Source organism: Bipolaris sorokiniana (assembly GCF_000338995.1).
Source record: "Bipolaris sorokiniana ND90Pr unplaced genomic scaffold COCSAscaffold_15, whole genome shotgun sequence".
Taxonomy (NCBI): domain Eukaryota; kingdom Fungi; phylum Ascomycota; class Dothideomycetes; order Pleosporales; family Pleosporaceae; genus Bipolaris; species Bipolaris sorokiniana.
This window is the reverse complement of record NW_006911909.1, coordinates 88,003-113,452: the sequence shown is the minus strand read 5'-3', so window position 1 is coordinate 113,452 and position 25,450 is coordinate 88,003. Positions and strand designations below refer to the sequence as shown.

Sequence of the window (25,450 nt, the reverse complement as noted above, 5' to 3'; positions counted from 1 at the left end):
TCAGGAAGATATTCAGATGTAGTTATATACTCTTCTTTTCTTTTCTCTAAGCGCTGAAGACTGTATACTGATTCTATCTATGAAGCTTACTACCAAGCCACCCCACGAAATCAGGCAGGACGTTTCAAGAGCGACATGGATAGTGTTGGGGTAGTATCTATCAGGGCCTTACTATGCAGTCTCTTTACACACATTTTCACTCTGAATTCAGGCCACTATATCTAATTATGGCAAGGCACTTTCAATTGATGGTAACACTTAGGGCCAACTGCCGTCTTCATTCTACATACTCGAAACACAACATATTCCTTCACGAAGGGGCCAGTTTTTCCTGGCTTTCAGAAGCAGGGGTTTCTACGCTACTCCCGGGCTTGTTCCATCCGAACAGCTTTTTGGCCTGCTCAACTACGCCTGGATTCTCATCATGCACGTAGTCTGGGCAATTTACCGGGTCATTCTTGTGCCAGCACAGTTTGCCATTGCGCTTTTTGTGCGATCGCTGATGGATGATACTCCCAGGCTCTCCTTCCATTGTTGCACCGTGCTGTTCAAGGATTTGTATCACTTCAGCTTTCTTTCCAGGTATAGTAGTATCTTTCATGGAGTCGAGAAAGTACAACACCTGACCACGGTTATTTCAGATATTCATATTTACTGCAATATGAGAAACTTACTGGAGAAAAGAAGATGCGTCCCTCATTAGCATTGTGTCCAAGTTCTTCTAGGCAGTACTTTAGGACTGGGATATCGCCCGTCATCGCAGCAGCGCCGACAACATCGCCAGTTTCGCCGCAGTCCCAGTCTTTGGTCTGTGGGAAATGCTTGAGGAATGCTTTGAACATGGGAAGCCCAGAACGGGAGGCAGCATCGTGTGGGTGTCCAAGCCAATGCTCCTGTGGGGGCCAGGTTGGGTTGTCTTGGACTAGTCGGTCGAACTCCTCAATGTCTTTGCTCTTGATTGCCGCAACAATCTGGCCGTAAATTTTCTCGGCGGTTGTATAATCCATGGTATCGTTTCAAAGTGATCTTAAAATTGTGCAAAGGATTTGATGGAAGAGTAAAAGTTAAGGCTCCAGGTTGAAGTTGTCAAGGGCAAGTGGTGAGTTCTTATGTCAGCGGGGTGCTTTAGCCGCCCACGCCTCTCATCCTACAAGATCCCTGCGTTTGTTTCCCAGAAATAGCCAATGATTTCATTCCTCAAAGGCAGGGTACTTTTTAGGCAAGCTACTCTTGTTTCAAATGTATACAAAAATACTAATATTCTCTCTCTGCCATATCGAGCACCCGAAATAGTGTGCAGCGTTGTGCGCCTCGCCCCATGAGTCTTCCTGAATGCCCGAAGTAACATGGCAGTGATGGATTGAGGATAGCTAGCAACAACGGACAATCAAGGACTTGGATCTATTCCAGGAAAGAGTCAAGGACATTGTGTATATAATGTCCATCATCTCCAATGTATCAAGCATCATTCAAACCAACATACCTTTCATACATTCTCAGCTCTACTCTCCTTTCATCTAGCATGATGCATCATTCCGGTTTTTCCACAGTCCTTCTCTCTCTTCTCAACAGTTACCTCGCCGAAGCTCGCCCAGCTCCACAGGCCAATCCGCCTCCATGCCCGACTATTGTGAATTTGCCAGAGGCAACTCTCACTCTTAGTCCAGGTCCATCCAATGTCGTTGTGAATGGCTTTCCTGATGGCGCAACTTCAACAATCGAGGCCAATGGACCAGCCATCACCATCGGTCCAAATTCGTTATCGTTGAACGCAGACAACAATGTCAACCTCAATGGCTTTGTGTTCTTATTCAGCGACGATATGTGTCCGAAACTGGTCATACCAATCACCAATCCAGATCCTGTACCTGGCGAAACTACAGATGTTATTCCGCCAATTCCAGGACCAACTGATACGCCTCCAGTTGACGACAACCCTGAGGGAACACCGATTGTTCCTGCGCCTACACCTATTCCAGACCCACCTGAGAATCCCGAAGAACCCGTTGATCCTCCAAGCGACAATCCAGAAGATCCGCCAAGTGATGACCCCGATCTTCCTGTCATTCCAATCCCTTTACCACCTCCAGTAGACCCAATTCCGTTGCCGGATCCTAGCCCAGTGCCAGAGCCTATCGACCCTATTCCAGAGCCCGATCCAGTTGAGCCTATTCCAGAGCCCGATCCAGTTGAACCCATTCCAGTTCCTGATCCAGTCGACCCTATCCCAGCTCCTGACCCAGTTGAACCCATTCCGGAGCCCGACCCGGTTGAGCCCATTCCAGTTCCAGACCCAGTCATTCCCATCCCTATACCTGGACCAGTTATCCCCATCCCAGTACCGGATCCTGTAAACCCCATTCCTGTGCCAGATCCTGAGAACCCGATCCCAGTACCAGATCCTGTCAACCCGATCCCGGTGCCTGACCCAGTGCCTGATCCGGTCGAACCCATTGATCCAACTATCACACCTCCTCCTCCACCACCTAACAACGAAGATCCCGATGATTGCGAAACCCAGACAGCAAACGTGTGCACGCAAGGATGTAGCTTCGGCACTAACGCCCTTGGAGTCACGACAACCACCTCATGCAAAGATCCCAGTTGCACAGCAACAACAGCTTGCGGCGTCTCCGATTCTACCACTACCACAACCATCGAAGCACCTGCCTGCACCCTCGACTTGACCGATGGCTTAGTACCAGGCTACCCCTTCCCCGTCGACGGTGACGGTCCGCTCCCCAGAGCCGACGCTCCACCCAACGTACCCGCCCCAGCTGATCCCCAGCCCACACCCAGCGAACCAGTTGATCCCGCCCCAGAGCCCACCGACGTACCCGTCGAGCCACCTCAGGAGCCCGAGCCCCAGCCTGAACCTGAACCTGAACCTGAACCTCAACCTCAGCCTGGGCCCTCACCCACTGACCAAGTCTACCACGCAGGTAAACTCACTGCAGGCGACGGCACCGAATCCATTGTCATATACCGTAACCCGCGCGACTCTTTCCTCAACGTCTGCACCGACACTCCCTTTTACAAGGAATCAACGCTCGTCGGGTTGTCAAAGCTCTTCGACATTCCTGACTCTGACTACAAGAATTGTGACTTTGTGGGTATTGGGTCTGATCCCTTGGGGATCTACTGTGAGGGCAAGGAGAGGCTGCCGTGTGTGGTGACGGAGGGTTCGAGCCTGGAGATGTGTTTGGCGGGCAATGCGGACACGTTTAGTGTTACTTGGAAGTGCAATGAGTAGAGTGGGAGCACTTCGAGGTTTCTTGAGGATTGTTTTGGTTGCTTTGGTTTTTGAATATGACGAGGACTTTGGAGGCAAGAGTGGTACGCGTTGATTTTAGTGCACGTTATATAGGATGCAGGAGTACTGGGTGTTAGAGGAATTTAGATTGGTTTTTCAGAGACTATCAGTGCTATGATTGTTACTGTAGGAAATTTCATATGAGATGTTCCGAGCCGAGAAAGCTAGGACACTACATGAACTACCCTTAAGACCTCAAATATAACGGACTACACGTTACTCGTATCAGCCTCGCGTTCCCATTGGCGCAGAAACTCCTCTTTCATCCACTTCAACCGTTCCTCAGCCATCTTCCTCCCAGTCTCCGTCCTCATAGCCTGTACATATTGGCTCAAGTAGACCGCAACCAATTTGCTGATCTTCCTAATCAAGTCCCAACGCTCGGGCGGAAATGACCCGTAGAACGTGTAGAACCGAACGATACCAATAGCGCCCATTTCACCGAGCAAGTGCGCATCTTGGATCACGCGGTAGGCGGGATACTCGTCCGAAAACACTTTCATGGGACCAACATCGTACAGTTCGATTTCGACGGTAACTCGTACAGCGATGAAGGCTACTTGGCGACGAATCGATAGCGGGCAGCCGTAAGACTTGAGGAAGTCGTCAATGACATCAAGTTGATCGCATGGTTTCTCCGCAGCTCTACACAATTGCCTGCTCACGCTATATACCATGCATGAGACCCATATGATGAGGGGGTCGAGTTTGCGAGCCCACTCATGATGCTTCACTTCTTTGTCAAGAATATGAGCGGCGTTTGAGACAATGCGGCGGATGTGTCCGTAGTTGTTTTGAGTTTCCGAACCTTTTGAGAGGTCGCGTACAGCAATGTTGACGTCCGTGAACCACTGGCGATCCGCAGGCTTGATGGATAGGAGATCCAAGTTGAGAAGTGGGATGTCTTCTTCGGATGGGCTTTGGTAGTTAACGCCGTGTCCTTCAATTACCGATGTATCTGGTGGATTGTTGTCGAGAGCAACGATGGGTTCGTCGCGAGGTAGAGAGAACTTTTTGGAGCGTCTTCTGCTAGGGCTAGACAAGCGGTGGGCGATGGACTCGACAATCGACTTCATGGTGACTTTGTATTTAGGAAAAGGGATAGTGGAGAAGGGATACGGCGCGTATAAGAAACTGGCGCGGGGTTTATGACACAGTGGAAGGAAAGGGTTCTTGAGGGAGAAATACATGGTGTTTATACACATAAGCAGTACAAGGAGTGAAACGTGTAGGGCTCGTTTGTAGTCTTAGCCTGGGCTGTACATGAACACTGCTGGAATGAAGGCCATTGACGATGACGCAATGCTTGAGTGAAGTTTCATGTCGCACTCATATTTCGTTATTGTTATCAAGTGATATGCCGAAGACCCGTATCTGTAAGGACTACTCAAAGCGAAGAGGACATTGAATCAAATCCAACGGATGCCAGGAGTCTGCGTATGGAAAGTGATTGAGGGAATGGTAGCCCTAAGACAGGGACCAATGTGAAGTACCTGTGCATATTGATACCTATTTCTTGGTAGTTTTCCATTGAACAGTTGCGCTGTAACGTCTTTTTGCAAGGCCTTGAAGTTCTCAATGGTGAAAGACATTTGCATATTTGCATATTTCCATGCACAAGTACTTTCACTCCAAAAGCCCCACTTTGAAGCCGTCGATGAATTAGGCTTACGGTCACAGGGTTGATGGCAGCCTGAGTCACGTGCACGCTAGCAACTAGCGTGTCCCTGCCAGTATATAAACCCACCTTTCCCCGTCCCCTCTTAGATTCCTCATACTTACCTTCTTGCGACGCACTGAGCTCAAGTATTCAGTGGTCTGACTCGTTCGCCTGCATTGCACAGCGCGGTGTGGATAAGTCACGAGCTTCCTTCGGGAATCTCGGCGGGGCAATTTTTGCTGGTCGCATCTTCGAGTGCTCTTATCCTTTTCATTGAGTCTTCTGGTCTGAGTCCAGTTGCTTGAGGAAGATGGATTATGTTGTCAGCGCGTACGACGTGTATGATTGCATAAAGTGTACATCACTTGGGCGCAGAGCGCGTGGTAGGGGATAGGCTTCGTGATACTTTCCCACACTTGGATACTGTATATATTGGACACGCACTACGACACGCGCTTAAGCCAGAAATACGACGTGCCGCCTGGCTTGATGGGCTTCTTCGACAGCTGGCAATCGCCTTGTTCGCCACTATCTAGAGCTCTGCTGTCTGGTCCCTCTTTCTCCGATTCCTCTTGGCCTCGAGCTCTAGTGTACAGCTCAGGCGCGTGAGCTTGCTGTAATCACGCGTGGAAACACCGGTTCTTGCGACGAGACCCTGCAAAGCCGGTCTTGTCAAAGGCTACAGGCCTGCTGCGTCTATATCTAACAGCACACGACAGCCTGCGTTTTCTTGTATGAATCATGTCTTGAATCTTTCCGCCTTCAATCATTTGCGGCCTTGCTTACATCACCAGCTCTCAGCGAGTCCGGCACAGGAGCCTGATCTTCCACTGCTTCCAAAACAGCATCCTCATCCGCAGAAGCATCCTCTTTCCCACTCTGTTTCGCTTCTTCCAATGCTCTGTATTTCCTCTTCGACTTCTTCGCCGCACTTGCCTTCTTCTTACTCTTCTCTCTTGCCTTGACCTTTGTCCTAGCATCCTCTCCTAGCTCCATCTCCTCAATGCGGTCCTGCAGGATGCGTCTTGCCATCTTTCGATTGATCTCTCTGGACCGCGTGTCTTGGTACTTGACGACAATGCCTGTGGGAATGTGTTTGAGTTGCACGGCAGAAGATGTCTTGTTGATTTTTTGACCCCCGGGACCAGAGCCCTTGAGGAAGTTCTCTATCAGGTCTGATTCAAGGAGTATGAGACGCGGCGGGAGGGCTTTGGAGAAGAGTGCCGGGGTGCTGTGGAATGTGGCATGTTGGATACAGACGGAAGTAGGTGCGCGGGTGAGGGTGAGACGCGGGATGAGCGGGAGAAGGTGCATTTTTTTTAGATCTTCAAGATTGGAGATGATGCACCAGCAGCAGCATGTCGTGGTAGCAGCATTGACATACGGGGGAACCTTGTTGTCTGATGTTGGCCAGCGATGCGACTTGACAAATTGTCGTGCGCGTCATGAGATGAGTGGAGAGCGGAGCAACACGCCAGACCCCTGCTCCAAATCCGCTCGGTCCCTGAACTGATCAATTTCCCCTTCCTTCACCCACGCCGATTTCCATGCCATTCTAAATCCGCCGCGCGCCGTGCCCCCAACTACTTACGCATATCCCTCGGCCGAACCCTTTATTAAGCCGCCCTGTACTAGTTACTGTTTCCTATGGTTGACACGACATCCCTTGCGACAGGCGTCCTCTTGGCTTCGGCTTCCGCACTCCTCCTTGCAGCCATGTTGTATCCCTCGACCATGTTGCGCTGGTTCCAGCGCAAGCGATACCAATATGAAGTCACCTTCTCCCTATACATGTTGACGTCGACCGAGAAGTTCATCTTCAGTACGTTTATCCCACATGTGTGCGCTTCTGGTCACCGCCAGACACCTACACCCCTTTCCCTTGCCTTTCCAGCAGAGACATGGCGAAAGAACCAAGAAAGATACAAAAAATACTAACATATAACCACAGACTCTGTGCTCTTCCTCCTACTGTCTCTCCTCATAATCGCTGCATCGCTATACCTCCCCGAACATCTTTCCATCATCGCAAACCGTATTCTCTACTACGTGTCTGGCAACCAACAATCGCTCGCCAATGACGCACAGAAGATGAGTGTATCACCGAATGCTCCCCTTGGAGGAGATTTTCCTGCCGGTGGAAGGGCCTACATGGAGCCATAGAACGACGGAGTACATGTCCGCACGAATGAGAGCAGCTACACTTGTTGGGAAATAGAAGGGTTATGGCGTTTATCAATGGAGCTTTCGGAGATGTATGACAGTGTATTTTTGAAGAGCGTAATGAGCAGCGATACGCGTGTATGGAAGAAAGCATCAATGCAGATAGGGACCCATTCATGCTGCCATCCCTACTGCGTATTAAATACCTAGCAGTTCACGGCAAAGTCAAACGTCATTATCAACATTCAGAAACGGATACGAGATACCAAATATAATATTAATACCTTTGCCATCCTCTCTTCTTCGAACCCCCCCAAGGCGCCAAGTCCACACGACTACGTACACATTCCCCGTCATACAAAGTTTACTTCCCTCCCCCCCTGTACCTGTCTGCCACGTAGACTGCATACATACGAGGTACATTCCTTGTCTAGCATGGCACCGACCTCACGTGAGCGTCTCTGTATGCGCTGTGATATGCATCATGCACGCTGTGCAGAAAGTAATCACATTGACCTTGCATGCGCGCGTGTCGGTCGAGTGGGGCAAGTTACTTTTTTCTTCTTCACCTCGGGCCTTATTGACATGTCTCTCTTTTCTTAGCCTTCAATTTCACTGCCGAGTAGAGTATGGTAGGTAGCGGAGAATATCCTCAGTAGTTTGTTTGAATACGTCACTGCTATTGTATTGCTGGGTTCGAATGAGCACCAAGATGAAAATGCTGAATGTAGTGGGTACATTTTCATGACGTATGTAAAGAAAACAATAAATCGGGACTAAAGCTAATGACAATGTGCATTATGCCTAAACTAACAAGGCCATTGTTTGCAGTTGGAACGCTACACAAATACCACTTAATGACGCTTGCCTCCATAACACTGAAACCCCCCAATGTGATGTAGCGCATGAAACTCCGGATATGGATACACAAAAGACCGCCCTTCATTACTCTCAAATCCCAAACAGAACTCGGACAGCATTGTTCAACGCTGCAGCTGTATAATCGTTGGCTGTAATAACTGCCGGGAGATCGCAACTAGCATTAATGTAGCCCCTTCCAGCAGCGTCATCGCTGATGAAGAGCACTGCAAAAGGGATGCTGGCTATCGACTTGTTTTCCTTGATGTCTTTTGCTATACCCCGAGCAAACTGCAACTGTTTCTCAAAGGCTTGAGCATCATATCCAAGGACATTGGCCGTGGCACAAACGACAACTATAACTGCTCCACTCGAAGGCAGAAAGTCGGCGTGCGTTTCAGTTTTGCCGTAGTCGAGGTGGTATGGGACATGTCGTACTTTTCGTGGCAGCACCCGGCCCAAAGGTTCAAAGGGATCCATGTCTTTTGCCAGTGTTGTAGAAGGAGGGTGTGGGACAATTGGCGTGAAGAGAGTGATGATCTCAGCTTCGTTTAAATGCCGTAATCTCTCGAGAGTTCTCTTTGGGCACCGTACAAGTTTAGCGTCGCCGGTGGTCGAAGCTCCATGAAGCATCCTGGTCAGATCCGACGGGCAAGATGTTGGAAAGATAGTTCTTGAGCAAAATGTCTTGTAGGCGAAGGGGGTTTCTGTTCTGTGTTTATACATAACCAGGGGTCAGTGTACTTTGGATATGATCCAAATGTCGAGAATTCTCCACAAGACAAACGGGCAGTGCAGTAAGAGATTTCATCGGTATTTCCTGTAAAGACCACAGAAGACTCGTGGATCAAGCTCCGGGAAAGCACACCAATTCGCGTATCTCACCTGCAATGTAACGAGCTTGGGTTGCCGAAAAGAAGGAAAGTTGCTATGCCGTGAGACAACGGTAATTTTTTGAGGCTAAGGCGAGGCTCGGGAACGCTAATGCTCAATAGCGAGCTAAATGGCGCAGGCCTGGCCGCGACTAATCACGAAGATGTGGCTACCCAATATTTTCCTTCGGTACTCCAGGAACAGGTCAACAACCCCGGAAACCAAGTAGTTGACGACCACAGGAAGGGCGGTAATCGTGCTTCCGGCCCCTAGAGGCTTTGGACAGTAGAATTGATTAACTACAAGCTACCAGGTGTGCATGCCGATATTATTGAAAATGATGATCGAGGTGATACTAGATCAGATATGAGGAGGGTAGCACAAACTTTCGGCCATGCGGGCACAGCTGGCAGATAAAGCAAATAATTTGGGACTGTGCTAGGCGGAAGGAGTGCCGAGTGGCTGGCATATTCCAGTCCATGGGCACGACCGATACGACACAGGCATTCTGGTGGCGCGGGTGCCTATGTGGGCAGTTACTTCAACGGACGCCTCGCCGCATGGCCATGGTTATATCGGGCAGCAGCAGGATCGTGTATCGAAGGCGAACAAGGTTTGATAGGATAGCACATGCGGGGCACTGTTGCAATGTGCATGTGTATGAGGAAGTGATAGTCATGGTAGTCCTGGAGCCCTACAGTACTAGCAGAAGGGAAGATGAAAGCTGTTACTCTGGACAAACCGCCTCACCAACCGGTCTGGTGGAGGATCTGTGAAAGAACGCCACTCAGGATCAGGCAGCCAGCCAACAACCGGGTCAGTAGGTCAGGCACATATCCGCGTACATACGCCATCATCAGGGGGCGTACAGCGCGCCGGGGGGTGTACGCTTGGAGTTGACGTTGCAGAGGGAGTGATGGAGTCGATCGCTGACATGCAAAGCAGCCCATGACCCAGAGCCAGTCGGACCGGCCAAGTCGACGCATCTTTACCCTTTTATGCCTGCCTTGTAGCACAAAATGTTCAAGGTAAATGTGGAGACAGGCGAGCGCTGCGAAGCATGCTCCAGTGACGGATAGGCCATGCGGGTGACATCTGCATGATTAATTGGATCAAGCCGGAGTAGCGTGGGCGAGCCGCAGGAGCCCCAATCGGTAAGTTGACCAGTACGTCGAGCCATTGGCTATACAAGGAAGGGCCGAATACGCAAATGCGATAGACTCATAGGACAGTACTGTTTGCAAGGTGGGTGGAAAAGGTGTAGCACGCACTGTTCTGGATGGATGGATGGATGGCTGGCTGGCGGGGAGCTGCTCGCTTGTTTGGTTGCGGTCCAAACAGGCAAGGCGCAACTTCATGTCAACAACCACGACGGCAACGCGCCCGCGCAACCGCACCAAGAATTCACAACGGCCAAACGCGGACTTATCCGATGCATGCTGGTACTGACAGCGGCATGCCATCTGTTGCTGGTAACTCGACCTGCAACTCGCCCTGTGCCAGCTACTGATGGACTCGGCAGACGAGCGGCCCACGCTGCAAGAGACGCTAAACTTATTACACCAAGGTAAGCATCACTACGCGACTATCGACTCGGTCAGGAAGAGTGCTTACAGTGGCTTGCAGCTTCCAGGACACCAGCAAAGCAACGCACCATCAAGGTCTCGAGCATAGTCGACGTCATCTGCCGTTATGCCAATGAAGGCGGCCTTGACCAGGATGCTCTTCGAGATGTTGTACAGCTTATATCGGTGAAGACGTCGCTGGATCAGACAACTATCACTACCCTGATCAAGAATCTGTACCCTGCCCGGCGCATACCAAGTGATGTGGTCATCACTGTTGTCGGGGCGCTTGGTCAAGGCAAAGGAAAGCCCTCGCCTGGCACCCAAGACAGTCTGGTTAAATGGCTGATTACAGTTCATGAGATCATCGAAGAACAGAGTGTTCTCTCACGCCTGTATGGCGTTCTGTTCGGCATGCTGGATATGATCAGCATTAGGTGCGCCACTTGAGCCAGGTTGCAACTGCATGTGTGCTAAGTTTAGCAGGACTTCCTTGTGTCATCTGCTCTCGCTCATCACTTGCAGAAAGCACGTCAAGCCATTTCGCATACAGCAACTGTGCGTATACATTTTAAAGGTAGTGCTTTGATATGACCCACTAACGCAACGGCAGACTGGAACTTTCACGCGGACTAGGTAATGAACCCGCGTTACAGGGACTTCTCCTCGTGTACAAGGACTACTATCCCGACATCATTCTTGGAAGTACTTCCACGAGTCGCAAATCTTTCGCTCCGGTGAGTATCCGCTGCCTGTGCCACCACGAATGCAACCTCGACTCTCCCATGCTACTTCCCCGCACCCCACTGTCGTACTGCCGAACATGGACTAACTTTGCAGCGACCGGACGAAGAATGGAGAGCCAGAATTGTCGCAGTTCATGAGGCCAGCAATGCTGTTGACGATTCAAGCGGGGAGGTGCAGAACGGCTTCAAGGTGCTACGAAAGGGACCCAAGGGTAGCAAAAGCTCTGCCATCCCGGAAGTACACACCTACCATGCGACTGAAGTAAGCTCTCAGGCTAAGCCGGTTTGTAGTAGACACTGACATTTTACGATAGAGTTCGGTAACGCTCGAGGGTATCGACAGTGTTGATGATTTCGTTGAGAAACTTGATAGGATAGAGCCACCAGGTCAGCTGGTATCGTTGCTTGCAGATCCGCTTTTACAAAAGTATGTGGATTTGAAGCCATCACGCATTTCGACTTCCAGGATTGGTGTTTGGCTTGCTGCCTGCTTGGAGGAGCAGTTCGAGGCCCATCGCCAAGGGGCTGGAGATGACGGATATCTCAATGAGATACTTAGTGGTCTCTTGAGATATGCACAGTACACAAAGGTAAGGGCAATTATTACATCGACTTGTGCGAAGCTGACCAATCCAAGTCGTTGCACCCTAGTGTATTGGCTTTCTTTCGAGAGTATCTGCCAGTATGGAATGGACAGGACAATCTTGACACGATTCTAGGACTACTATCCTATATTGACATTGGGTCATTCGAAGAGGTTCATGCGACATATCTCTCCTTTGCCGAGCGGGCCATAGCGGCTCAAGGCATCCCAGCATACCCCAAACTCATCAACTTCTATACTGTCCTTTTACAGCATCATATATCGACGGCAGTCACTGACACTGCAAATCATGGCAGTGAGAGCAGTCAGACATTAAGCCGTGTGACCGCGCATGTTGCAACATTGTTCACATCAGCTCTTGTTTCCATGCCTGCAGGACTGGGCAGTGATGTCACGTCGTGCATCCTTTCCTTTTACGAATTGGTCAGCACGTCGTCAATGCCGCGGGTGGTGCCGATACAGCTGCCACCAATGCATCTGATCTATCTTTTGACGCAGGATGCCTCGGTAACGACATTTGCACGTGTCTGCGGCATTGTTGGCGCGTACAAACTGGCATTTGACCGGCATCCCAAACCGGTCAAAGCCTACTACCCTGTTGAGGTTACGGATACATTCAACTATTGTTTGCGAGACATGTACAACCTTCTCTGGGTAGCTCGGGGTCTGGTGGCGCAGGACAAGAAGTCACAGGGGTTGTTCTGTGATGCAGCACTTCGCTCCATGCTCCACTCTTATCTGAAGAAGATGGACCGTGAGTATACCATCGAAACGGCTTTTGGGTTGTCTCACAACGCATGGCTGGCAGCGCTTTCTGCAGCAGCTTGGCGTGCTATGGAGCAAGACTTTGCTGATAAGAACGGTCTTGATCCAAATTCCATGGTGCACCACCGAGGACCCATCAGTGAGAAGAGTTTAGAGGCACTGAAGCGCAAAGGTGGGGTGAGTGTGGATTGGGATGGTGGAAATGGATACAAGGCGTGGGTGCTTCAATGGTTGGATGAGCGAGGCCTTGGTGGTATTAAAGAGTTGATGTTTGCTACCGTGATGAATCTGAAGGGCGCCGCATAAGTTTGCTCAAAGTATAGTACATACAAGCCGTTGCAGTTCCAAGCGGCTTGTTTTGAGAGTAAGAAGATTTTCAGGCGCCAATGTTTGTGTAAAGTTTGTAGTATATCAATCATAACAATAGCAAGTCGGAGCTCGGAGACTGACGTCGGGACTATACAACGATATTGGGTTACAATAGTACATGGATGTACCTGGCGTGGAATGACTCGTAAGGACCGACCGTGCTGGAGAACAGGCCGTGTTTGGGAATCGATACTTGTGTGTTTATACGAAGGTAGAAAACGATGGTAAGTTGTCACAACTAGAGGCAGGATGGAGTCGAGGTGATGTCGTGAGGATCCGATACCCACTCGTAGCAAAATCTTTTTTCTTTTGCTCGGAGCAGGGGTGGGAGCATAGTTGCACAGCTATGACGCGCGGGCGGCACGCGAAACACGTGCGCCCGTGGTTCCTGGGCATTGGCTGCTGGCACGCAAAGCTCCCCGCCGGTCAGACCCAGTCGAGTTGTAGTTTATTCTTCTATTACTCTTTTACTACTGCATGCCGCGCTGCTTGGTGTGACGCGTTTCCTGCACTTCCTCACATTCAGCCTCTCGCTTAGCCATGAAGTTCGGAACGACGCTTCGCCGGAGCGTGTATGCGCCATGGAAAGACCAGTACATCGACTACGACAAGCTCAAGAAGCTACTCAAGGACAACGAGGACGACGACTCGTGGACTGCTGATGATGAGAGCGCCTTTGTCGATGAGCTAGCCAATGTGCAGCTGGAAAAGGTACACAACTTCATCACCGACATCTCGCAGAAGCTGCGCGACCGCACCTCGGCATGCGAGAAGAAGCTGGAGCCATTGGCCGTGGGCATCCACGACGATAACAACACCAACGCCGGTGGTGATGGCGAAGGCGAGGGTTTGCTGGCCGAGTCCTCCAAAGATACGCCCAAGAAGCCCGAGCTCAGCCAGGAAGAGCGCGAAAAGCTGTTAAAGGAAGTGCTGCGCGAGCTCGACAGCATCACCAAAGAGACCAAGGAGCTCGAGGCCTTCAGCCGCATCAACTTCACCGCCGTCATCAAGGCCACCAAGAAGCACGACAAGCTGCGCGGCAGTTCCTACCGCCTGCGCCCCTTCATCGACGCTCGCATTGCCCGTCATCCGCTCCACACCGAGGATGCCTCGCCGCTGCTCTACAGGCTGTCGGCTCTCTACTCGTTTGTCCGCCAAAGCCTCGATGGCAAGTCCAAGGAGACCTTGTCCTTTAACGATGACAGCACCATGGCTGAGGCCTTCAACTCACACAAGTGTAAGTCGTACATGGCCAACTGCAACATGCCGCGCTGACAATATATAGTTTGGGTCCACATGGACAATCTCTTCGAGGTCAAGACAGTCATCCTCCGCCGTCTCCCGGTCCTTGTCTACAACCCTCAAACATCAAAGGTTGCCGAGGGTACCCAGCGCGACCCGACAATCACTTCCATCTACTTCGACAACCCAGACTTCTCCCTCTACACAGACAAGGTCAATGGCAAGCCTGACGCCTCTTCGCTCCGCCTCCGCTGGTACGGCCAGCTCAACGAAAAGCCAGAAATCATGTTTGAGAAGAAGGTCATCAAGGAAGGCAATGCCGCCGAGGAAGTACGTTTCCCCATCAAGGCCAAATATGTGCAGTCTTTCCTCGAGGACAAGTACCACATGGAGAAGAGCATCGAGAAGATGGAATATAGGCCCAACAAGGACCAGCAGAAGCTCGACCAGTTTAAGAGTGCCGTCAGCAACATCCAGGGCTTTGTCAAGGAGCAAAAGCTACAGCCCATGCTCCGCGCAAACTACACTCGCACTGCCTTCCAGATCCCGGGCGACGACCGCATCCGCATCTCGCTCGATACCAACCTTGCCCTTATCCGCGAAGACTCGCTCGACGAGAGCAGGCCATGCCGTGACCCGGATGATTGGCACAGGCACGACATTGACGGTGCCCAGATGGAGTACCCATTCAAGAACCTTAAGAAGGGCGAGGTGCACAGGTTCCCCTATGCGCTGCTTGAGATCAAGGTCAAGGGTTCACAAAAATATGAGTGGATCGAGGACCTGATGCACTCTCACCTCGTCAAGGAATCGCCTCGCTTCTCCAAGTTTGTTCACGGTGTCGCCAAACTGTTCGAGGACAACGTTAACACCTTTCCCTTCTGGCTCAGCGAGGTGGACAATGACATCAGAAAGGAGCCCGAAAAGGCCTTTGACGAGGAGCAAGAGAAGAAACGTAAAGCCGCCGAGGATGTGTTTGCTGTTGGCTCCCTCTTCGGTGCACGCGCAAGCCCTAGTTTCCGCCCATCCATTGCTTCGCCTGTTGGCTCACCCGCAGCTACTCGCTCTGTGCCTAAGAGTGCTAGCATGGCAGCCCACTCACAGCCTGCCGTCCGACCCTCGCTGCCGACGATTGGTTCGCACCTCTCGCAGTCGCAGCAAGACCGCAATCGCGAGGCGAACAACAACACCAACGTCCGCGTTGAAGAAGATTCGGATTCGGACGACGACGTGGTTGCTGGAAGAAAGACGCAAAGAGGTGGTCTTGCTGCTCTCTTCCCATCCTTCTCTACCTCCAAGTACGCCCGCCGACAACAGCGCAAGATCCAGCTGCCGCCAGGTATCAGAGACCCTGGTGTGTGGATCAAGGACCAAGGCCCTGTCAGAGTCGAAGCCAAAGTGTGGCTCGCGAACCAGCGTACCTTTATCAAGTGGCAGCATGTTAGTGTCTTGCTTGCTTCCCTGTCCCTCGGTCTGTATAATGCCGCAGGAGAAGGAAACGACATTGCACGCGCGCTGGCTGTTGTGTACACATGCGTAGCTGCCTTTACCCTAGCATGGGGCTACGGTATGTACGTATACCGGGCCAAGTTGATCCGGGAGCGTAGCGGAAAGGACTTTGATGCGATTACGGGACCATTGGTTGTGTGTATTGGTCTTGCAGTAGCTTTGTGTTTGAACTTTGGCTTCAAGGTACGTTGGCCCCTAGGCTGGAATTTGATAATGATATGACAACAAAACTGACGTGTTTGGTTCTTGCAGTATAACGCTTTGATCAAGCAAGGACACCATGACCACAGTCATCACCATGCCAATGCTACCTTTGTGGATGAGCAGATGGAGCTGAGGATCTAAGCTTACTGTCACTAAGTCCTGTTCAACCTCGTCTAACAATCCAACGTTGAGAAGAGAAGTTATACCTTCTGGAGGGAAAGACCAAGATAGTTTGACAGTCCTGCGTGTCACATCGCTCGTTGCACATGGGAACTTTTGTGAAAAAGGAAGAAAGGGTAATTTCGCATCCGCTCTTTCTTACCTTTATTCAAATTTCCTTGAGCATGGCAAAACGCTATGCTTACCTTGACAACTTCACATTTGTTCCGATGATATGGTATTGTAAGTGCAAAAAAAGAGATAAAAAGAAGGAACAACGATGAAAGCATGTTGCATTTCTATGGTGTTTGGGGGTTTGTTTTCTGATTGAAGCGGTTTCGAAGGAAAAAAAAACAAGGGTGGACTATAGTTTGTGACACGAGTATTGTTTTTGTGTGTGTGACGACAACGGTGGTTCAGTCGTACTGTCACATGCATGGGTATGATTACTTTGTTGTTTGTACTTGTATTTGTACGCAGGAAGTATGATGCTAAGGGGCTATTGGGGTAGTTAATGGGAAATGTCACGTTTCTTTGAGAAGGTTTGATCTTTAAAGTTACTTTGTGTATTACATGTATGTTCGTCTCGATAGTTGATTGTTCACTTGCAATTGATGGTCGGTGACACACGAATTTGGTAGGGTGTGGACTGGAGTGGTTCGAGTGACCATGTTTCCCTTCGTATGTTTTATCTTTCTTTTTCGAAGGTCGCGAATGGATGAAACCATCCTGGGACCATCGAGCCATGTGAGCACCCTGTTTTAAAAGACGGTTGGTACGTCATTACAAACACTGCCATTGCCATGTTGTTCCTGCGATGCTTCAATCTTGCAGACAGACGCTGTACTACATTGTGCCCAGGGGCACTGGGCTACATTGCTACCAAGTGGCAGTTGAAAGGAAAATCTAGCATCAGAGCTCACTGGCACTCTACTGCGCAGGAACGGATGATAGTTGGTGTGCAGTGCTAGCCCAGTGGCTAGTGGTGGAGCCGTTGTGGCGGGCATGGTACGGCTGGGGCTGGTTCGCAGACTACTAAGCTCGCCAAGCTTTGTTGAGGCTAGTGAAACCGAATCCCGCGTGTTGTTGTTTTTTTTGCATCCGGAGTATTGTTGTCGGCAGTGCTTCGGGTGCCTACATAAGTATCTGCGTATGTGCCTGTGCCTGGTTCTATTTCAGCCCAGCAGAAATAGTGTAAGTAGACGGACCAGGGACATCTTTCGTTGCGATGACTGTCCCACAGTCAGCAACGTTTTTGGGAATAAACAGTCAACGGCGTAACGGTACCCGAGATTTGATTCCAACCGTAACCCGGGGGAATGTGACGTCTCCCATTGGGGTAACACGGCGCTTGAGTGCGAGGCGAAAAAAAGTAGCGTAGAAGGTGCCTCACCGGACCCAGTAAGGCTTGGCACTTTGGAACCACAGACGGGATGCCGCCTAATGGTTTTGATGGTCACCGTGACGTTGCTGCCGGTGGGAAACAGATGAAGCATGGCTGTGCCTGTGTCCCGTCTTGTCATCACTTTGGGAATTGATTGATGCACAGCGGTAGTGCTGCTTGGTAGTCTTTGTCTAAGTACTAGGAAATTCTCTTCATATCTGCAAACAATGCTACCGTCGGTTGTGACGGCTTTAGGCGGCGGAGGTGGCAAGACAGGGGCGAAAAGAAGTGGCAGGGGTGTTGACTGTGGTCAAGGGGCGCATGAGGATGCTAGCAACCTGTCATTTTGTTGCCGACTGGGTCCCTATCTACAAACATGACTACTCGAGATACGCAGGTGTACATACTAGTAGTTAGATAGACGCATGTAGGGGTAAAGGGACACGGAGCAACAGCATGCCGCAGCCAGGGCTGGTAAGACGGGCAGCATGTTGTACAGCATGGTATTGGCATGGATGATTGCTGGTTGGACAGCAGCGGAAGGCGGGCTGCTAGGTGTGTGATGCAGCGTTGGAAGAGTGGAGTGGGTGGCCAGCATGCGGCCCAGCGATCTCCAGGCACAGACGCGCCAAGCTGCCACTCTGCACTCAACCACCCACCCTTCAGGCTCGCCCGCCCGCTTCGCCCGCCCTTGCGAACTGCTCCGGCAATATCCTTGAAACGCCCTGAGCTTTTTTCCTATTGACTTGTCCAAATACCCGGCTGACATGGCGTCTTTTTGATTCGTATGTTTAATCTCTGCTGAAACCCCAAATCTACGACCACACAACTCGGTCTTATGGTCCCTGTGCGAACGAAACCTATGGACATTTTGCCTGCATACAAGCGGTAGGATCTAGTTCAGTTGCGGCTCTGTGCTAACCTCTACTTACTATGTATTATGGCCAGCCATGATGGCTCCCCGGATCTCAGGCAGGGTGTCCACTGTTCGGCATTCATGCAGGAGACGTGTGAATGTGATTGGTGTTACGATTGCGAATGCACCTCTGCGTTAGGCATGTGGGTTAGTGCTCTGTCGCTCAAATTGGCCCAGACCCATCTGCTAGTCTGTTTGTATTCGTACACAAGCGGGTCTTGGGTGCGTCACTCATGTATATCACCAACCTCCTAGTGGCGCGTGTCAGGACTCTTAAGAGCGCTGCGCCCTGCAGCTCGTCTCATCTTCACTGCCCGTTCCCTCAGGCTGCAATCCCCTTCACTACTGCCATTTTGGGGACAAACGGACGCAGATCTCCAAGTAAACCTGCTTGCCTGTTTGCACACTCCCTTCTTGACTCAATGTCCAGCACGTGACGTTGTTGCTCTTGCCTCACTACGACTACAAACACGGCCCTTCACTTCGTTTCTGCTCATATTCCCATTCGACACCGGGCAATCTCATTCTTTGCCAGCTAACTTAGCCCGTCTGCAAAAAAGGATAGCTCGGCGAGGCTATCTAAGCTCTACCTATGAAGACCCGCTCCACCCTCGCCCTTGCGGCCTTGACCACACTGGCTGTCGCCTCCCCAGTACTGCCCTCTCGTACTGAACACATCCATCTTAAGGGCCGCCAAGCCAACGGCACTACTTCAGCTCCCTGTGCCAAGGTCTCCAGCTATGTTTATGGCGACGGCACTTCCCCTTCCAAACAGCAGGTCCCTGCCCAGCTGGCCTGGGATTGCATAAACGACATTCCCTTCAATGCGTCCTCGGCAAAGCGACTCATCGAGGGCATTCGGCCATATATCGATTGGCAGAGTACTCTCGATGTACTCAAGAATCCACCCGCCGAGTACGTCGAGAAAGTACAGCCTCCAGTCGACATCATCGGGGGACTCGACCAGATCGATGCCGATATTGACGCTGGCAACTTCAAGAACGAGTATGACTTTGGCTGGACTCTCTACAAACTCATCCAGTCTGCCCATGACGGCCACTTTGCCTACGTTCCTGATTCAGTCGGCTCCCTCTTCACCTGGGGCCGGCCGATTCCCTTAGTTTCCGTTTCCGAGGATGGAGATCAACTACCCGCAGTCTTTGCCTTCCCCGATGTCCTTGGGATGCAGTTTAAGAACATATCCTACACGCCTTCTCCCGTCGTCGAGATTGATGGCAAGGATGCAACAGAATTCCTGGAAGAACTCAGTCAGCACGGCCAACTCCAGGATCGTGATGCACTTTACAATAATTTATTCTATGAGCTTGCTCAAGTCAGTCTCAGTGCCATGGGCAGCGGTACTGGTACCTTCACTGGAGGTGGTCGTGGACGATGGGTCTATCCTGGAGCCACCACAACCCTTACCTTTGCCAACGGGTCTAGTCACACAATGGAAAACTACGCTCGCCCGCTCATTCCACTCCGCAACATTGCTACAGGCCAGGATCTAGCTGACAAGTGGCTCACCTTTGGTTCTACGGATAGCACACCCAAGGAAAATTCGGGTGCTGATACTGCTGTTGTCCAGGTAGCTGGTAACAATGCGCCAGGTTATCCTACTCCTATCGCAGCTGGTCCAATGAGACTCATCAACGGGTTCTACATCAACGCTCCTGGATACGAGGATGTTGCAGTGCTTCAAGTGCCCAACTTTGTAGGCTCTAGCAGCGCTGAGATTCCATTCCAGCAGTTGACACAGAACTTCATTCCCAAAGCTCTTGCAGACGGGAAAACCAAGCTGGTGATCGACCTCCAGGCCAACGGTGGTGGCACAGTTTTGCAAGGTTATGACATGTTCAAGCAACTATTTCCCAATATCGAGCCACTAAGCAACAATCGTCTCCGTGCACATGAAGCTGTAGATCTCATCGGCCAGGCCACTAGTACTTTTGCCTCGCGGTTTCCAAGGGAATATGGCAAGAATAGGACCATTACCGCTGCCCAGAGTTCCTATTTTGACTACCATACTGATGTCAAGGTGGATGGTACGCCTTTCTCATCATGGGACGAGAAGATGGGACCCCACGAGGTCAACGGCGCACTCTACACCACAGAATCACGATGGAATCTCTCTGACGTTTTTACTCCCTATTCGTCAGGTGGGATTTATGTGAGCGGGTACGGTCCTCTTGCCAATGTCACTGGCCCACCCAAATTTGCTCCTGAGAACATTGTTCTTCTAACAGACGGTTACTGCGCGTCAACTTGCACCATTTTCAGTGAACTTATGACGCAACAGGCGGGCGTTACGACCATTGCTATGGGCGGTCGCAGCAACAAGAATCCCATCCAGGCCATAGGAGGTACCAAGGGCGTCAACAATTACCAATTCGGCTTCATCCAACAGACTGCACAGTATGCCATCACTTTCGATCCTTCACTGAATAGCTCCATTCTAAGAGAAGACTACTACCGCGACATCGTCTATTCGCGTAGTGCAGGCTCAGGTGTGAACTCCCGAGACGGACTTCGTGTGAATGACACTTCTGGTGTGGCCTTACAATTCATCTACGAGGAGGCCGACTGTCGTCTTTACTATACTCCCGAGATGACTGTTGACATCACTGCTGTATGGCGGGCAGCAGCCGATACGAAATGGGGCGATAAGAAGTGTGTAGCTGGGGGTAACTACAGTGACGAGAAACGCGATGTTTCAAAGGTCACAACCAAGTTGAGTCCGCCAAAGGGACGTGTTCGAATTACAACAGCAGACGCTGTTAACCATGTACAAGCATTTGAGAACAGTTTCAAGCTGGAGACCGAATGCAAGCTCAATGGAGACGGCTTCATGACACCGTAGGCTTGGATATCCTGCTTAGGTGTCAAGGTGTGCTTTTGAATACTGATTAATTCTTAAAAAGGAGTGGATTATGGCGCATCATGATAGGCGTCCCTAGTTATAATTTGTAGTGTTCACGAACATCCTATAGTTGTACATATTTTCTTAGCAGGCACTGCGGTGCAATGGATACCCTGTGATCTCTTTGAATACTCCCTTGGAAGTTGATTTTACTTGATGTCACGACCTGTTAATACCTGTTTGTCTGGGTCTTGGCGGTTGGACATTCAGGTTTACAACAATGCGACACATGGTCTTGATATGAGCATGTCTTAGTGGTGGTCAGCAACTTGGGTTGTTGCCGCAATCGCTACGAGGCTGTAGGACAAGGGCACGATCATTGCGCTCGTCAGCATGCGAAACAACCGAATCTGACGAAGCTGTGCACCTGTTAATGCAAGATAAACGTCATTTGCCTGGCCACAGCATCTCGGCAGCCCTGGAACTCGACAAAGGCTTCGCGAACCACGGGACGTCTTCCAATAGCGGCCAAGGCGATAGAAAATTCGCCCCTCTGGAGTCCTGGGCCCCTGCGTCTTGCCGCTACAATGTTGGTCCGTGCAAGGGTCACTACCCGAGATTACCCGACCTAAAAATGGCGGACCCTGACGGTGGCCGCTCGCGAAAAGGAGAGGCCTAAGAACCTGGGAAACTTGAGCTAGAAAAGGTATCTGGACACTTGTACATCCCCACAGTGGATTTTTTTCCAAGTGTTGAATCAATGCCTGCCGACTGCACATAGAGGCGATTCCGTCAAAGTGTATCCGCTTGCTAGTTGCTGCTACGGCAACGCTTCTGTGGTGCCGCAATCACTTGAAACTCTGGGATACCAAAAAGACGGTGACAAAAGTTGCATTGTGCGAGCCAATTGCCGAAGCAGCACAGTCAAAAAGACAAAAAACCAGATTGTGCGTGAAACCTCCATCAAAAGTACTTTTTCCCCAGTCCGCAAATCCGAGGTGTAGATGTGGAAGCGCTCGGGACAGCGGGTGTAGAAGCTAGCACGTGATTGGCCTAGCGCGGCTTAGCGCAGCTGGCAGAATTTGTCGCAGCTTTCGCTACAAATACACCTGTCTTCCCTTAACGCAGCGCCAGCCTCTGCAACCTTACCTTCTTCACCCAATCTCCCCTCCAAACGTCGTCAAGATGTCGGGTAAACAGCAAGACAAGAGCTTCATGGGCATGCCCGTATGTACACCCATTTCCCGCGAGGTCTCACCTGCAGCCACAATGCCACTGGTCCGCGCACTTAACTCAATGGCACATCAATTGCATCGATACGATTCCTCGTAGCGAGCCGACGATCCGTTGAGATGAGATTAGCATCGTTATAGATGCTCGTGCTGGCTGGTGGGGTTGGCGGTGGTTGCCCTCTCTCTTATCTGCAACATGTGCTAACGACACAATCAGGGTTTCGTGGTGGACTTCTTGAGTACGTCTCATCGGCATTGATAACTCCATCGGGGTGGATGCCATTGGCATTCCAACTCGACGTTGATACTATCAATGAACTTTTATGTCTGTAACGGAAACTAACAGCTTATCAGTGGGTGGTGTCTCCGCCGCCGTCTCGAAGACCGCCGCTGCCCCCATCGAGCGTGTCAAGCTCCTCATCCAGAACCAGGTACACTTCAACTTAACAAACTACGCATAACAATTGCTCATACCCTACAGGATGAGATGCTTAAGTCCGGTCGTCTCGACCGCAAGTACGGCGGTATTGCCGAGTGCTTCAGCCGTACCGCCAAGAACGAGGGTGTCCTCTCCCTCTGGCGTGGTAACACTGCCAACGTCATCCGTTACTTCCCTACCCAGGCGCTGAACTTCGCTTTCCGCGACACCTACAAGTCCATGTTCGCCTACAAGAAGGAGCGTGACGGTTACGCCAAGTGGATGGCCGGTAACTTGGCCTCCGGTGGTGTAAGTTTGGGCAACGACCCAAAGGTTTATTCACATGCTAATGACACTAGGCTGCCGGTGCCACTTCCCTCCTCTTCGTCTACTCCCTCGACTACGCCCGTACCCGTCTCGCCAACGACGCCAAGTCGGCTAAGAAGGGTGGTGAGCGCCAGTTCAACGGTCTTGTAGACGTCTACAAGAAGACTCTCGCCTCCGATGGTGTTGCTGGTCTCTACCGTGGTTTCATGCCCTCCGTTGCTGGTATCGTCGTCTACCGTGGTCTGTACTTCGGTATGTACGACTCGATCAAGCCTGTCCTCCTCACCGGTAACCTCGAGGGTAACTTCTTGGCCTCTTTCGCTCTTGGTTGGGCTGTCACCACTGGTGCCGGTATCGCCTCTTACCCTCTCGACACCATCCGTCGTCGTATGATGATGACCTCTGGTGAGGCCGTCAAGTACAAGGGTACCATGGATGCCGCCCGCCAGATTGTCGCCGCTGAGGGTGTCACCTCCCTCTTCAAGGGTGCTGGTGCCAACATCCTCCGTGGTGTTGCTGGTGCCGGTGTCCTGTCCATCTACGACCAGGCCCAGCTCCTCCTCTTCGGCAAGAAGTTCAAGGGTGGATCCGGTTAAGCGCCTCTCTTCCCTCCTCGATACCCCAAACCTGCGTTTATGTGGCGGAAACAGCTAATTGCGACGTGAGAGATGGGGATGAGGTGTCCGTGTTGGAGCAATTGGACGTTCAATGGGCAGACAATTGCTCCTGCTGACGCAAAGCACGACCCCGGAGTGGTAACACACTCTTGTACTTTACAACATTCACACGTCATATCCGGCTTGCATTGCTTTGTCTGTTTTTGACTGTACTTCCTCTTTTCATCGCTCGGTGCAATGGGGAAAATAGTAGTCAATAGAAAGTCATGGGTTTCTTTGTACAAAACATATGCCTCTTGCGACGTGATGTTTGAGTGGATACTTGGTTGATTATGAATTTGATATCTCACTAATGCTACCCACGATGACCATCTTGGTTAGAAGCCACCGCCATTCTTGTTGTTGATGGTTTTCCATACGTTCTCTTCGCCCTTCCTCAGCGCCTCTCCTGCCTTGCTCAACAACTGCCAGGCCTGTGCTCCCACACCCTCGCCTTGACCTCCATCACCTCGGTCCACTCTGCTCGGCGCACCAATGCCGCCTCCAGCAGTGTAGGGGGCGTTGTCTGGTGCTTGGACATAGCCGGGAGGATGCTCTAAGCTCGTTCTTGTAGGCTGTGGTACCGCATTGCCAGAGTCCAGTGTTTGAAAGGGCGAAGCAGCAGGACCAAAGTTCAGGGTCGTTGGACCAGGCTTGCTAGCCGTAGACAAGGTAGGATTCGTTGTAGTCACTGTTGAGCGACCTGCCAGCATCGAGTCCGACGGTGGTGGACGGTTAAATTGGGGAGGCGGACCGATTTGTCGCGTTTCTGTTGTCACTACCGTTGCTGTAGGACCCGGCTGTGGGGGCGCTGGTATCCCATTGGTGTTGTACCCGTCGCTGCTTACTGGCGCTGTGGAGGCAACAGGGCGGGCGCCGGGCTGTGGTGCGGGAGGCGACGACGACGATTGTGTGGTTGTTGCGGGAACATGGGCGGGCGTGGTGCGGGTAGGTGGTGGGTTGGTTGCAGTGTTGTTCGAGGACGCAGTCTCGGGCGTTATGGCGTCTGCTTTTGCGGCTGTAGTTGGCGCAATAGGTGAGTTCTTGTGAATTGGAATTGGTGGCATTGTGGAAAGGTGTGCTGCCGGTAGCTTCACAGCTCTGTGAGTCACTTTGCTTGTGGTTTTGGAGTCCTGTGTCTTTGTTGAATCAAGGATAGTAGTATAGAGCGAGCAAATTTATCACTCGTGGTTGCGATGCGTCGTTCTTGAAAATGTCTTAAATTATGGACACAGTGTGAAAAAGGGTTGTTGCTGCCTTGAACTATGCATCTTTCAGGTGAACCCTTAAGAGCTTTGGGTGGAGGTTACTGCTTTGGGCGATGATGTCACAAGAACACGTGATGTGAACCATTGTTCTTCGGTTCATAGGACTAGTGTATGTGTAAGTATGTATACATTAATGTATGTAATATTGAGTCTTGCTCCATTAATCCCAATACGCTCCTCGGCCAAGCGGTTACCGAAGTCCATAACTCCAATGAGTTTTCGGCTCTTCCCACGAATAGTGCAGAGCCTATTTTCCTCTATCCAGAGGACAAGAAAAGTTTGCGCGAGTTTTGATGCACCACTCTTTTACCGTTTTTGTTTGGTGAAGCATGCAGACCAGCATGACAAATCGACATGCA

The 25,450-nt window shown here is 51.0% G+C and overlaps 11 protein-coding genes across 11 annotated transcripts; 5 read left to right on the top strand and 6 right to left on the bottom strand.

Annotated features, from left to right (window-relative positions):
- Window positions 1–231: 231 nt before the first annotated feature.
- On the bottom strand, window positions 232–1,069 carry COCSADRAFT_40353 (uncharacterized protein). The gene is made up of 2 exons (XM_007705863.1): window positions 675–1,069; window positions 232–622 (listed from the first exon to the last, which is right to left on the bottom strand). Exons 1-2 carry the CDS (start codon window positions 1,005–1,007, stop codon window positions 311–313), a joined length of 645 nt encoding a protein of 214 aa, XP_007704053.1. The 5' UTR covers window positions 1,008–1,069; the 3' UTR covers window positions 232–310.
- Window positions 1,070–1,522: 453 nt separating this feature from the next.
- On the top strand, window positions 1,523–3,392 carry COCSADRAFT_346196 (uncharacterized protein; the record flags this gene model as incomplete). Its single annotated transcript, XM_007705983.1, has 1 exon — window positions 1,523–3,392. The coding sequence occupies one exon, from the start codon at window positions 1,523–1,525 to the stop codon at window positions 3,251–3,253; it is 1,731 nt and encodes a 576-aa protein (XP_007704173.1). The 3' UTR covers window positions 3,254–3,392.
- A 502-nt stretch (window positions 3,393–3,894) lies between these two features.
- COCSADRAFT_57585 (uncharacterized protein) lies at window positions 3,895–4,224 on the bottom strand (the record flags this gene model as incomplete). Its single annotated transcript, XM_007705970.1, has 1 exon — window positions 3,895–4,224. A coding segment is annotated over one exon (330 nt), but the record flags the coding sequence as incomplete, so codon positions are not given.
- A 1,145-nt stretch (window positions 4,225–5,369) lies between these two features.
- COCSADRAFT_40352 (uncharacterized protein) lies at window positions 5,370–6,451 on the bottom strand. The gene has a single exon (XM_007705862.1). It carries the CDS (start codon window positions 6,285–6,287, stop codon window positions 5,736–5,738), a length of 552 nt encoding a protein of 183 aa, XP_007704052.1. The 5' UTR covers window positions 6,288–6,451; the 3' UTR covers window positions 5,370–5,735.
- Window positions 6,452–6,473: 22 nt separating this feature from the next.
- COCSADRAFT_40351 (uncharacterized protein) lies at window positions 6,474–7,432 on the top strand. The gene is made up of 2 exons (XM_007705861.1): window positions 6,474–6,795; window positions 6,925–7,432. Exons 1-2 carry the CDS (start codon window positions 6,621–6,623, stop codon window positions 7,134–7,136), a joined length of 387 nt encoding a protein of 128 aa, XP_007704051.1. The 5' UTR covers window positions 6,474–6,620; the 3' UTR covers window positions 7,137–7,432.
- Window positions 7,433–7,864: 432 nt separating this feature from the next.
- On the bottom strand, window positions 7,865–8,787 carry COCSADRAFT_40350 (uncharacterized protein). The gene has a single exon (XM_007705860.1). It carries the CDS (start codon window positions 8,625–8,627, stop codon window positions 8,088–8,090), a length of 540 nt encoding a protein of 179 aa, XP_007704050.1. The 5' UTR covers window positions 8,628–8,787; the 3' UTR covers window positions 7,865–8,087.
- A 1,536-nt stretch (window positions 8,788–10,323) lies between these two features.
- Window positions 10,324–16,012, top strand: COCSADRAFT_174999 (uncharacterized protein; the record flags this gene model as incomplete). Its single annotated transcript, XM_007705982.1, has 10 exons — window positions 10,324–10,339; window positions 10,494–10,869; window positions 10,919–10,990; window positions 11,046–11,169; window positions 11,273–11,440; window positions 11,493–11,768; window positions 11,816–12,800; window positions 13,443–14,153; window positions 14,202–15,850; window positions 15,920–16,012. 10 exons carry the CDS (start codon window positions 10,324–10,326, stop codon window positions 16,010–16,012), a joined length of 4,470 nt encoding a protein of 1,489 aa, XP_007704172.1.
- A 56-nt stretch (window positions 16,013–16,068) lies between these two features.
- COCSADRAFT_246326 (uncharacterized protein) lies at window positions 16,069–16,823 on the bottom strand. The gene has a single exon (XM_007705981.1). It carries the CDS (start codon window positions 16,775–16,777, stop codon window positions 16,247–16,249), a length of 531 nt encoding a protein of 176 aa, XP_007704171.1. The 5' UTR covers window positions 16,778–16,823; the 3' UTR covers window positions 16,069–16,246.
- A 1,828-nt stretch (window positions 16,824–18,651) lies between these two features.
- On the top strand, window positions 18,652–21,368 carry COCSADRAFT_40347 (uncharacterized protein). The gene has a single exon (XM_007705859.1). It carries the CDS (start codon window positions 18,923–18,925, stop codon window positions 21,188–21,190), a length of 2,268 nt encoding a protein of 755 aa, XP_007704049.1. The 5' UTR covers window positions 18,652–18,922; the 3' UTR covers window positions 21,191–21,368.
- Window positions 21,369–22,375: 1,007 nt separating this feature from the next.
- Window positions 22,376–23,763, top strand: COCSADRAFT_29936 (uncharacterized protein; the record flags this gene model as incomplete). The annotated part of the gene is made up of 5 exons (XM_007705832.1): window positions 22,376–22,417; window positions 22,640–22,661; window positions 22,777–22,853; window positions 22,904–23,149; window positions 23,200–23,763. The coding sequence occupies 5 exons, from the start codon at window positions 22,376–22,378 to the stop codon at window positions 23,761–23,763; spliced, it is 951 nt and encodes a 316-aa protein (XP_007704022.1).
- A 199-nt stretch (window positions 23,764–23,962) lies between these two features.
- On the bottom strand, window positions 23,963–25,101 carry COCSADRAFT_246261 (uncharacterized protein). Its single transcript, XM_007705980.1, has one exon. The coding sequence runs from the start codon at window positions 24,888–24,890 to the stop codon at window positions 24,162–24,164; it is 729 nt and encodes a 242-aa protein (XP_007704170.1). The 5' UTR covers window positions 24,891–25,101; the 3' UTR covers window positions 23,963–24,161.
- Window positions 25,102–25,450: the final 349 nt, after the last annotated feature.

Bases quoted from the DNA above. Each gene is read 5' to 3' on its own strand.
- COCSADRAFT_40353 (XM_007705863.1), bottom strand. From the start codon at position 1,007: ATGGATTATACAACCGCCGAGAAAATTTACGGCCAGATTGTTGCGGCA. The intron at 623-674 runs GTAAGTTTCTCA...AACCGTGGTCAG, and splicing joins GACGCATCTTCTTTTCTCCA to GTGTTGTACTTTCTCGACTC.
- COCSADRAFT_40347 (XM_007705859.1), top strand. From the start codon at position 18,923: ATGAAGACCCGCTCCACCCTCGCCCTTGCGGCCTTGACCACACTGGCT.
- COCSADRAFT_40352 (XM_007705862.1), bottom strand. From the start codon at position 6,287: ATGCACCTTCTCCCGCTCATCCCGCGTCTCACCCTCACCCGCGCACCT.
- COCSADRAFT_40351 (XM_007705861.1), top strand. From the start codon at position 6,621: ATGGTTGACACGACATCCCTTGCGACAGGCGTCCTCTTGGCTTCGGCT. The intron at 6,796-6,924 runs GTACGTTTATCC...ATATAACCACAG, and splicing joins GACCGAGAAGTTCATCTTCA to ACTCTGTGCTCTTCCTCCTA.
- COCSADRAFT_40350 (XM_007705860.1), bottom strand. From the start codon at position 8,627: ATGCTTCATGGAGCTTCGACCACCGGCGACGCTAAACTTGTACGGTGC.
- COCSADRAFT_246261 (XM_007705980.1), bottom strand. From the start codon at position 24,890: ATGCCACCAATTCCAATTCACAAGAACTCACCTATTGCGCCAACTACA.
- COCSADRAFT_246326 (XM_007705981.1), bottom strand. From the start codon at position 16,777: ATGGCTCGATGGTCCCAGGATGGTTTCATCCATTCGCGACCTTCGAAA.